This window comes from Cricetulus griseus, chromosome 7 (genome assembly GCF_003668045.3).
Source record: "Cricetulus griseus strain 17A/GY chromosome 7, alternate assembly CriGri-PICRH-1.0, whole genome shotgun sequence".
NCBI lineage: Eukaryota > Metazoa > Chordata > Mammalia > Rodentia > Cricetidae > Cricetulus > Cricetulus griseus.
In genome coordinates, this window is record NC_048600.1 from 64,659,977 (window position 1) to 64,671,266 (window position 11,290).

At 49.9% G+C, this 11,290-nt stretch overlaps 1 protein-coding gene across 2 annotated transcripts in view; it reads right to left on the minus strand.

Annotated features, from left to right (window-relative positions):
* Nucleotides 1-10,077, minus strand: part of Sqstm1 (sequestosome 1) — a 12,189-nt gene extending 2,112 nt beyond the window's left edge. The window contains exons 1-7 of one of the 2 annotated variants that reach the window (XM_027427648.2): nt 9,825-10,077; nt 7,419-7,514; nt 6,892-7,121; nt 6,657-6,798; nt 5,556-5,636; nt 717-937; nt 157-352 (exon numbers count right to left, since the gene is read on the minus strand). In XM_027427648.2, coding sequence (XP_027283449.1) covers nt 157-352; nt 717-937; nt 5,556-5,636; nt 6,657-6,798; nt 6,892-7,121; nt 7,419-7,514; nt 9,825-10,029 — 1,171 coding nt within the window. In that variant the 5' untranslated portion in view covers nt 10,030-10,077. The remainder of the gene's footprint in view (nt 1-156; nt 353-716; nt 938-5,555; nt 5,637-6,656; nt 6,799-6,891; nt 7,122-7,418; nt 7,515-9,824) is intronic. The other variant, XM_035447454.1, reaches the window with a different exon arrangement.
* Between the last annotated feature and the right edge of the window lie 1,213 nt (nt 10,078-11,290).

Here is an 11,290-nt window from a genome sequence, read left to right on the forward strand (position 1 = left end):
AGCCTACAATCCCAAAGCTACCCTGCACTACACAACTAGGTACTGCCATTTAAAAAAAAACCTAGGCCATGCTACCCCATTTTGTGTTACCAAAACCAGACTTGGGCTAGGATACTCTGAAAGCAAAGGAAAATGAAACTTCTGGTGACCACATGCCTGGTGGGAGATGTGGGTACAAGGCAGCTTCCTTCAGCCCTGTGGGTCCTTCCTGTGAGGGGTCTAGAGAGCTTGGCCCTTCTGATTCCGGCATCTGTAGAGACTGGAGTTCACCTGTGGACGGGTCCACTTCTTTGGAAGACAAATGTGTCCAGTCATCATCTCCTCCTGAGCAGTTATCAGACTCCATCTGTTCCTAGAATACAACCTGCTGTGAGCACAGGGGTCTAAGTGACTGACCAGTGGGACCCCACGATCTGTTCCCAGCAAAGTATGGCAAAGAGAGCTGCCTGCAAAGGACATGTCTGTCTGATTTTTTTCCCGTAACGATAGGGGTTGAACCGAGGACCTCATGTATATCAGGTAAATGCCTCATAATGAGTTACCGCTCCAGATCCAAGAAAGTCTTTCTCAACAGAGTTCTGTTTGAAGGCTCAGAGTGACTGGAGACACCACAGGGATAACAGGAAGGACAGGATCCCTCTGGCTGCAGAATGGCTTGGGCTGAAGCCAAGATGCCAAGCAGGTCAGTTAAAGCTAGTGGGAGAAAGCAGACCTACCTCTGGCTGTCCCACTGACTCCAAGGCGATCTTTTTCATTTGCTCTGTCAGGGACTGTGAAGTGCCTTCGCCTGCCTCGTCAGGCTTGTTAACCTCTGATGAGCAGCTACTTGGCTGAGTGCTGCACTTGTCTTCTGTGTCCATGCTGGAACTTTCTGGGGAGGTGGGTGTCAGGCGGCTTCTCTTCCCTCCATGTTCCACATCAATGTCAACCTCAATGCCTAGAGCAGGAGGAGGAATCAAGCTGTCAAGTCCAGAGGCCTCCCCTGCCTGTGACATCAGTGACTCGGTGAGTTGGGCACTGTGGACTTAGGAAGTGCTTCAGACTTAGTCCCTCACAGCACATATGGATTGGGACACTGGCAGTCAGCATAAGGATGCAGAGGCTAGACTCAACCTCAGGGCCACATAACCATGTAACCATGTGACAACCCCCATGGGCCAGCTGAGCTCCTCCTTCCAACCCAAACTTGCTAACAAGCCTATCACATTGGTCCTTTCCCTTCCCCTAACCCACAAAGTCCCCAGAGGGAACTTTCTCCCAACCCAGTAGGAAAGCAGGCTGCAGGAGGGCTAGTACTATACATGGGCAGAACACCTAACCATGATTGCTGGATGCCACAACACACAGGATCTCATGATGCGACAATTACACACCTGAACTCCAAGTTTCAGTTCCGTGTGTGGCCAGTCTACCAGCCTGCTCATGTCTGGTGGGGGAATAAGGACAGGCAGCTTCACCTGTGCTGCTCACAAACTAAATGTACCAAGGACAACACACACACAGCTTTAACAGTTCCTTCCCACTCTCCAGAATCCCCCACTTTCAGCCCCCACATCTGTTTATTTCCTACTGTGTCAGTATTTACCTCCCCTTTCCCTGTTCTTTTAAGAGCTACCTTTGACTGAAAAAAAAAACAAAACAAAAAACACTACTAACGTGCTATGTAAATGTTGCTGTGCACAGGGCTGTATGTCCTCTCTATTGTCAAGGGTCTCTCTCTCCTTTTGTTTGCTAACTTCTTGTTTCTTCTCCAGAGTCTTTCATTTTCTGTGGTTCAGGGCTCTCAGTCGCCCATCAGGTCTGGCTTTTGGAGAGCACCTTCAGTGGCCAAGGCCCTCCTCTAAGTTGTCAATGCACATGGGATTTCCCCCTAGTATTTTCTAGCAAAGGTCAGCTAAATTCTCACGGATGGAATCCCCAGAGGGCTGACTGTATTCATTTGAGATAGTCTCTGAACCTAAGCCTTCCTTCTATCACTCAGCTTTTTTTAAAAAAATAGTAACATTAATTTTTATGTGGGTGTTTTCCCTGTATATATGTATCTGTGCACCTGTGTGCTTGGTGCCCATGAAGGTCAGAACAGAACAACAGATCCCCTGGAAATGGAGTTACAGACAGTTGTGAGCCACCATGTGGGTGTTGGGAGTTGAACCTGACCTCTGCAGAAGTACCAGTGCTGTTAACTACTAAGTCACCTCCAGCCCCCTCACTCAGTGTTAGCACTTTCTTGTTGTTTCCTTTGCTACATTTTTTATGGCACCTGCTTTCTCATAAATCCAGTACTTTTCTGTCCTCATCCTAGCACACTTTCCCAGGTTCGGAGGCTTTCCTCAATGGCCAGCCATCCCAGAGGCACTGGCAAGAAGCTCCGCCTGCAGGACCAGGGCAGTTGCCAGCTTCACATATGCCGATGTCCAGAGACAGGCATCAGTGAAACCCAGGTCCCAGGAGCTGGTGTTCTTTGCCAGGGTGTTTGGCTGGCCTCCCCTCAGCAGGACTCTTCAGCTGTTGTCAGGCCAGTGGGGCTGAAATGCTAGGCCCCTTGTTCCCCTGCTCACTCCTGATGCCCACTTCTAGGCTGGTGCCTTAGCTTATGTGGCAGAAGCTTCTCAGAGAGAGGCACTTCAAGTACTGAACATGAAAGTGCTGGGTGGAGCCTGGAGCTCTCTAACTCTCTTATGAAAGGTCTTCTAGCTGCTTTCTTGTGCCTTGGCCTGTCGCTCCCTCTCACCCTTAATGGTACCAGTCCAGTGGGGATTGTTTTGTTTTTTGACACAGGTTTCTCACTATGTAGCTCTGGATAGCCTGGAATTTCCTATGTAAAACAGGCTGTCCTTGAACTCAGAGCTCTGCCTAACCATTTTCCTGGTGCTGGTACTAAAGGCATGTGCCATCATGTCTTGCTTCTTACAAGGGTTCCCTGTGCAGCCGCCTCTCTCTGTGGGTTACTCCCTGCCCTCCATTTCATCTTTTTTTTTTTATTTTTTACATTTATATGTGTGTGGAGGTCAGAGGAAAACCTTCAGGAGTCCGTTCTACCCTACCATGTGGGTAGAGTGCATGCCAACCACAAACACAGCTCTGGGTTCAATCTCCAGAACCATACACATAGATGGTTCAAGCAAACCGAAAAGTCCCTTGAGCCCCATCCCCAACATCCACACCCCATTTTTTCTAAGCAGGTGCAGGACAGGATCAAAAAGATGTTGAATTGGGGGTTTCTCAATGGAATAATGAAACCCCAAGACTGAAGGGCTCACAAATAATGTTTGATGGTCTGTGGCCTGCTGTCCCCAAAGCCTGTGTTTGTCAAAGACCCAGTAACAAGGAAGGACCTGCTACTTTGTATTGTAGGTGTCAGTGACCACAGCCTCTGAGCCAAACACAGTACTGGTCCACAGTAGCAGCCTTCCTTGGCTGGTTCTCACAGAACTTACCAATAAAAGGCCTTGGCTCTGGCTCACCCCAAACCTCTGCCTTCTGAGAGACTGTGCCAACTCCTTTCCCTCTGGGCCTCTGCTAACACAATCCATTAGAGGCAGTTAGCATGTGAGTCATCCCCTGCTTAGTTCCTCAGAGAAAAAGGGAAGGAAAACTCCCATGACTTCCATAAAAGTTGAAGCCAATCAATCCTCAGCTCAAACTACTCAGTCTTTTTCTAGAAACTCTGCCGTCCTGTCCAGCTCCAGATAGTCTACTACTTAGCAACTCAACATACTTCAAAGGTCTTTATCCTCCCAGATGTCCTCAAACACTGCAAAATAATGCCTATTCTCCCAAACAAAGACCCCAGTCAGTGGTCCTGGTACACCAGCCACCAGCATTGCTTGCTGTTAGCTAGTGAGACCCAGAACAATCTGGGAAGCATCCCACAGAAGTCAAAAGCATCATCATGACCAAGGATGGGCTAGGAATTGAGACTGCTGAATCCCTACTCTCTCATCTGTCTACTGAAGGACTCTCACTTTTCAAAGTGACCAGGTTTTCACATGCCAAAATACACACTCTCAGGACTAGAGACATGTTTCAGTGGGTAAGAGCAATTGCTGCTCTTGCTAAGGGCCCACAGTTTGGTTCCCAGCACCCACATCAGGCAGCTCACCACTGCCTACAACTCCAGCTCCAGAGGGTCTCAATACTCTCTTCTAGCTCCCTTGGGCACTAAGAATGCAAATGCCTGCATGAGTGTGCACACACACATTAACTTAACAAACACATTCCAAAGCAACCCTTGCTGGGGATCCTTGTCTCCATCACACAAAAGGACTACCATACATTGACATGTCTTCCAGAGAAGCTGCTAGCAGCCTCTAAAAGTTCACCTTTGGATGAAGACAATCTTTCACAACTGAACTACAATCTTCCAGAACCCCACTATATCCCAAAGTGAGCTCTTTTTCTCCCTGCTACAATCCGATTGCTGCTGTACCACTTCAACCTCCTTGGAAAGCAACGAGCCTGGCTCTCTCAAAAGCCTCTTACTGCAATGCCAAAACCATGTGGTCTGACCAAACTGCTTTGTCTGTACTTGCTTTTTTTGTGTGCAAAGAACTGCAGTCTAACACTCTACCACAGAGCTATACCACATCTCAACCTAAGATGTTCAACTTAACCGAAAGGCCAGGATGTCACTGTTGCCTCACAGCTGCATCCTGGAACAGCATGAGCAGAGATGGCCTTGGCTTGCAGCAAGTGGTGGTGATACCTAGTAGCTAAAAAGGAGGAGAGACTGGTGGGGTTGGGACACCCCCCTCATCAGCATTCCTTCAGTACTGGGCATGGCCTTTGCACAGACTCCTGCGGTCACCTCCCAACACTGCAGACACAGGAACAGGATGTGGGCAAGCACTTCCTAAACCAAACCAGTATGCCCCAAAGACAGTACATAGGGCCACAGTATTGAGAGGTGACACTGTGCTCCCCCACCCCAACAGACTTCCTCTGCCCTCTGCAGAGCTAGGCATGACCCAGAGCACTTGCTGCTAGCACCTTCTCCCTGCTCTCACAAAGATTTGAGGTTCTCAAATGAGAGGGAAAAGAAATCCCAGCACTTGGCAGGCCAAGGAAGGAGGAATTCTATAAGTTCAAGGCCGGCCTGGACTACATAAAGTTCTTGGCCAACCTGGGCTAACATGAAACCTTGCCTTAAAAAAAAAAAAGAAAGAAAGAAAGAAAGAAAGAGAGGAAAAGAAAAGGGAAAGGAAAAGGAAAAGGAAAAAGAAATGAACTGCTTGCTTTTAAGGCTAAAACTGACTCTGCTCAGAAAAAGGCAAGCTGTTGTTACCCCAAAGGCTAGCCCATTTGCCAATATAGCACCCTCCCCACTGGCTCATTCTATTTTGTGTGGAAAGCTCAAGAATTAGTCATAAATTCAACCTTGAGGCTCCATTCCAGTCCTCAGCAAAGGTTAATTTTACGCAACAACCTTGCTGGTGTCAAGCGCACATCTGCCCTGGCCTCTGCAGTGTGCCAGAAAAGGTTGCCAAAAGGCCATTTGTACACTGAGTCACCAAGCCACTGGGGTGTCGTGCAGGATGACCAGGAAGCTCACTCACCTAGAGGGCTGAGAGCAGCTGCCACACTCTCCCCCACGCTCTTCAGGAAATTGACACTGGGATCCTCTGACGGACCAGAAGCTGTTGAGTTTTACAAAAAGAAAGATGACCTTTCTGTGACTCTGCCATCTATCACAGAACTTTTGTGTCAAGGTCCCCATCACCTAGATAATCACTGTCCTGAGACCCCTTGACCGCACTTGGTGCTTCTCTTCCTTTCCACACTGCACCCTTGGTTCCCCAGTGGATCACATGTTAGGTCTCTCTGGCCTCTGTACCAGAGGCTCAGTACAGCTAATATATAAATATTGACCTTGTCCTAGATATGCTGTTTACTCAGAATCAAACAAATATTCCAGCTGGCTATTCTGGAACATGTCTGCAATCCAAGCACTCATTGAGGTTGAGGCAGGAGAATCTCAAGTTAAAGGCCATCTTGGGCTACATAGTGAGGGCCACAAAGAGACCTTGTCTCAAGAAAAAAAGAAAAATCAAGACGCTGAATCCCAAATCTAGACTGCAGAGCTAGGTGAGTTCTTGCAGGTTTTGGAGACAGGGTCTTATGCCAAGGTTGGTCTTGAATTCCTGATCATTCTGCCTCTGCCTCCTGAGTCCTGAGATTTTATATGCCACCACAAATGGCTTTATAACAATAGTTCTTTGGTTTTGTCTTTTAAAGATTTGAGCAACTTTGGCCCTGATATTCCCAAAACTAGAAACACAGCTACCTACTCATACCTCAGATGGGCAGCCTAGCAGGCAGGGTAGGTAGGGTGGGCCCTGTAGGGAAAATAGTGGCCTTAGGCACTCAGACACCTGTTTACTCACTTGTAAAATGGAAATGCATTGTGTCTACAGGGTTCTGAAGAGGCTCTGATAACATGGATAAGGACAGAGTGTAGCAGAATGATGGAACCCGTATGTATTATGTGCAAGGTCCCCTATATCCCCCAAAAAACAACAAAAAAGAAAGGGATGTGTAGTGCACAGCTTACTGTGGGCAACGCTGGACTTTAGGCTATGGGGACGACTTGGCCAACGGCCCACCTGAGTTGGCTGGCTACTTATGACACCCAAAGTCATTTCAAATACCAGCCTTACCTGACTCAGCTGTGGGGCAAGGGCGAGCATCCCCTGCTCTAGGAGGACGTGGGCTCCAGTTCCCCGGTGGACCCATCTCCCAACCAGGCCAACCAAAATGTCCATGCTTCAGCTTCCGAAGCCAGCGGCCATGAGAGAAGCCCTGGGCAGGAGAAAACAAGGCAGGGCAGTGAGGGGTAAGGGTTTTCAGGTCCCACTACCCTGTAGCCCCCAGGACTTCAAAGAACCAGCTCACATCAGAGAGGTGGCCAAAGGGGTTAGGAAAGATGAGCTTGCTGTGCTCCCTGTGTAGGCCCTTCCCCTCGCAGACACTGCACAGGTCGTAGTCTGGGCACACACTGCACTTGTAGCGAGTTCCCACCACAGGCCCGTTGCAACCATCACAAATCACATTGGGGTGCACCATGCTTCGGGATGCCTCCTGAGCACACGGTGGGCGATGGTCCCGCCGGCACTCCTTCTTCTCTGCAGGAAGAGTTAAGAGCTGTTGAAGCAAGGCCCCTAGAATTCTCTCTTCCTTGTCTCTGCAGCCCTGCTGGTCAGAGTCCATCCAGAATTCAGTGGCTTAGACAACCTCTTATGAGGCCAGGTCGTCCCAGGCCCTGCATCATTAAACACGCATGGCCCACACAGCAGGAGCCTGCAACTCCCAGGCCACAGAGCTCTTCCTTGTCCTAGACAACTCAGATTCCTGACCCTTTCTTAGAGGGAAGATCTATAAAAAGCACCTGGATTCAGGTAGTGCCCTAGGGCAGCTCGTACCTTTAATGTAGATGCGGAAGATGTCATCTTTCACATAGGACATGGCCATTGTCAGTTCCTCATCACTGGAAAAGGCAACCAAGTCCCCATCCTCATCTACATTGTTAAAAGACAATATATCAGAGCCAGCCAGGGACACAGCTCAGGGATGAAACACTAGCATGCAAGTCTTAGACTCCATTCCCAGTACTAGAAGGAAAATAAAGGCAGCAGAGGCATCCAGACCTCTATGCTGGGTACACACTGCTACAATGTACAAAGCCCACTGCTAAAGGAATGTTTTCAGAGACTCTAGACTCAGCCTGGATACTGGGGCACAAAGCAGTATGGCCATTCACTCTGACACAAACTGGATGAATACATGCTCCAAGCTAGGTCCTAGATTACAGTTGTACACAGAAGGCTGAGCACATCTGTATGGGGGTGCCCATCCTCCGCCAAAACAGGAGTGTTGATCTCTAGGAGCCGTAATTACAAGTAGTTGTGAGGTGTCAAGTATGAGTGCTGGGAACAGAACTTGGGTCCTCTGGAAGAGCAGCAAGTGCTTTAACCATTGAGACATCTCAGCGGGGCATTGGTGGCACATGCCTTTAATCCCAGCACTCGGGAGGCAGAGGCAGGTGGTGGATCCCTGTAAGTTCAAGGCCAGCCTGGTCTACAGAGAAAGTTCCAGGACAGCCTCTCCAGAAAATTCAGAGAAACCCAGTCTCAAAAAAACAAAACAAAACAAAACAAAACAAAAAGAACCATTGAGACATTTCTCAAACCCCTCTGGGATTTACAGCCAAGCATGTATGTTTATAAGTTAATACAAATAGTCTTCAAGCACCTCATCACACATCTGCAGGCTGGGCTAAGCCTGTGGGCAACCACTCAGCCAGCAATAGCTACCATATATGAGAGAGGAGACCTCAAAAGTTACCAACAGCCCAGTGCCCACCAACTAAAGACCAGATAAACAAAACATGACATATCCAAACAAATTATTCTTCATCCACCAAAAGAAACGAAGTACCACCCAGGGATGAAGCAAAGAAGTGGAGTCCTTGGCTAGCAAACAAAGCCCTGGGTTCAGGCCCCAGTACTGGATGGGGGGGTGGGGATACTGGTGAGAGCTACAATACAAATGGTGGGCCTCCGACATATTAATAAGTGAATGAACAAATCTACCTTGTTAAGACTCCATTTTATACCAGGCAGTGGTGGTGCACACCTTTAGTCCTCAGACTCAGGAGGCAGAGGCAGGTGGATCTCTGTAAGTTCAAAGCCAGTCTGGTCTACAGAACGAGTTCCAGGACAGTCAGGGTTATACAGAAAAACCCTATCTTGAAAAACCAAAATAAATAAAGATAAAAATTTATAAAACAAGAGATTCTAAATTGAACATGATAGTGATTACATAATTCAGTTAGAAAAAATACAAGGATCTGGGGAGGGAATTCAGTTAATAGAGTGCTGGCCTGGCAGGCATGAGGCCCTGGACTGGATCCCTAGCAAAATATAAAGCAGAGAGGACTCTGAAGGACACTTTAGGGATACAGGCCAGCCCAGACACACAGTGAGACCCGTCTCTGCTAATACAAAACAGCAATCTTTTTTTGTTTGTTTTGTTTTTCAAGACGGTTTCTCTGTAGCTTTGGAGGCTGCCCTAGAACTCACTCTGTAGACCAGGCTGGCCTCAAACTCAGAGATCCGCCTGTCTCTGCCTCCCCGGTGTTGGGATTAAAGGCATACGCCACCAGCTCCTGGCCTCTACACACTTTTACCGGGTGAATTACATAATAACTCAATACACGGAAAATTTTCTGGCCCGGAGTGGTGATGAACACCTGTGATCCCTGTACTGGGAAACAAGACAAGAGGATTAAAGTTGAGTGAGGCCACCCTAAACCACTTGGGAGTTCAAGGCCAATCAGGCTACGTGGCTTTACCTTAAAAAAAAAAAAAAAAAAAAAAAAAAAGACTGACGGACTAACAGTCCTCCACAAGATCATCCCATAGGGAGGGCCTTGGCCACGTCTCTCTTGTCAACAATTTCTAGCCCCACCCCATGCAGTCTCCAGCCACTCCAACGCCGAGACTGAGCTAGTTCCGGGGTCCCCGACCTCCCCTCCCACAGACCGCTCCACCCCGCCCCCGTCGCTTGTTTACCCGCGTCACTGCTCTCCACCCCTCCTCCACGTCTGTCAGTCCCTGTTTTTTCCGGGGCTTTAACTGAACCCACCACTCGGCATTACTGCCAACAAGCGACCGGCAGGATGTCAGCCGTCACCTGAGCGGCCGCCTGACCACCCAGTCCCCGCGGGGAGGCAGAGGACGCCCTGCCACGTCCTCGTCCAGACCTGCCACACCGTGGCGGAGGACCCCGGCTTCCCCACCCCGGCGGCCCCGGCACAGGCCCCTCACCGCGGTAGTGCGCCTGGAAGCCCCCAGGCCGCAGGGCGGGGAACAGCGAGGCCACCCGACACAGCAGCCTCTCGCACGGCCCAGGACCCGCCGCGGCCTCGGCCTCCGCCTCCGGCTCCGGGCTAAAGCAGAAGCTGAAGCGGCGGATCTCTCGGGCCGCCTCCTCCTTGCCCAGAAGATAGGCCTTCACGGTGAGCGACGCCATAACTGCAGACTAGGTACGGGGAAACAGCTGGGCAGCTGCTGCGGCTGAGGCGAGCCCAGCGTTTATAAAAAGAAACGGAGCCCCGCCTCATATGGGCGGGGCCTCTCTGCGCCCCGCCCCTCCCAGCTGGTTAGTCTGCGGCACGCGAGCCCCCCTGACAGGGTCCCTATCAGGTATAGGAGGGGCGCTCTTACTGCCAACTCCTTTTTCTCCCTTCCAAGACAAGGGTGACCCCCAAGAGACCAGCCTCAGCCTCCACTTGTTGAGGAAAAGTCTGGTAAGGGTCCTAGCCTAGGCGCGTCCCAGGCTTGGGCCTGCCTATGACTCAGCAGTGTAGTCCCCAAGCTGAGGGGGGATGCCCAGCACAGAAACGAGAAGGACTCAGATGCTTACTGTCAGGAGGCCAAACAAGCTGGTTCAAAGGATGTTGTTCCGACCCTCTCAAGCTTAGTGTCCCGGGTAGTAGCGCCCCTCCCCTACCCCCCTTACCCCTACATCCACCATGACCAGCCCTTAACTGGATAAAGGCACATCACCCCCCATCTTAGGCCTGACCCAATTTAACAAGGATCAGGTTGGGAGGTATTGGACAAGCACTGGAGCGACTTCCCACAAACCCACCCTGTAGGAGGGTAGCCAGGACTCCTGAAGCATCAATGGTGACCACCCGTGTCCCCTCCCCCCCCACTCACATACTGGGGCTCTAATCAGGGGGTGGGGTGGGCATATCTCAGGCCTTATTGGCCTCATAGACAGCCAAAGGTGTTAGACCACCTGCACTCCAGCTAGAAATCAAAATGTGAGCCTTAGCCAGTCCTGTGCCATGGGCTTGTAATCCCAGCTGTTTGAGGTGTTGAGGCAGGAAGATACCAAGTTCAAGGTCTGCCTGAGCAAATTGGTGAAATGCTCTCCAAATAGAAAGTGATCCTAGCACTTGGGAGGTAGAGCCAACAGGAGTTCAAAGCCAGCCTTGGCTATATGAGGCCGCTTCTCAATAAAGTAAAATAAAAGGCTGGGTTTGGAGTTGAGTAAAGATACAATTCATGGGGATTTAGCTTAGTAGGGATACACCTCAGAGGGATTAGTGCATAAGGACATAGCTCGGTGCCTAATAGTGCTTTTAAATTCTCCCCTCAGTACCAAAGCCAAAACCAGGAGGTGCTTTGTGTGGCAAAAGTGACCTGTTAGCTGGGCATGATGACACACATCTGTAACCCCAGCCCTTGGAAAGCTGAGTCAGGAGGAATTCTAATCCAAGGCT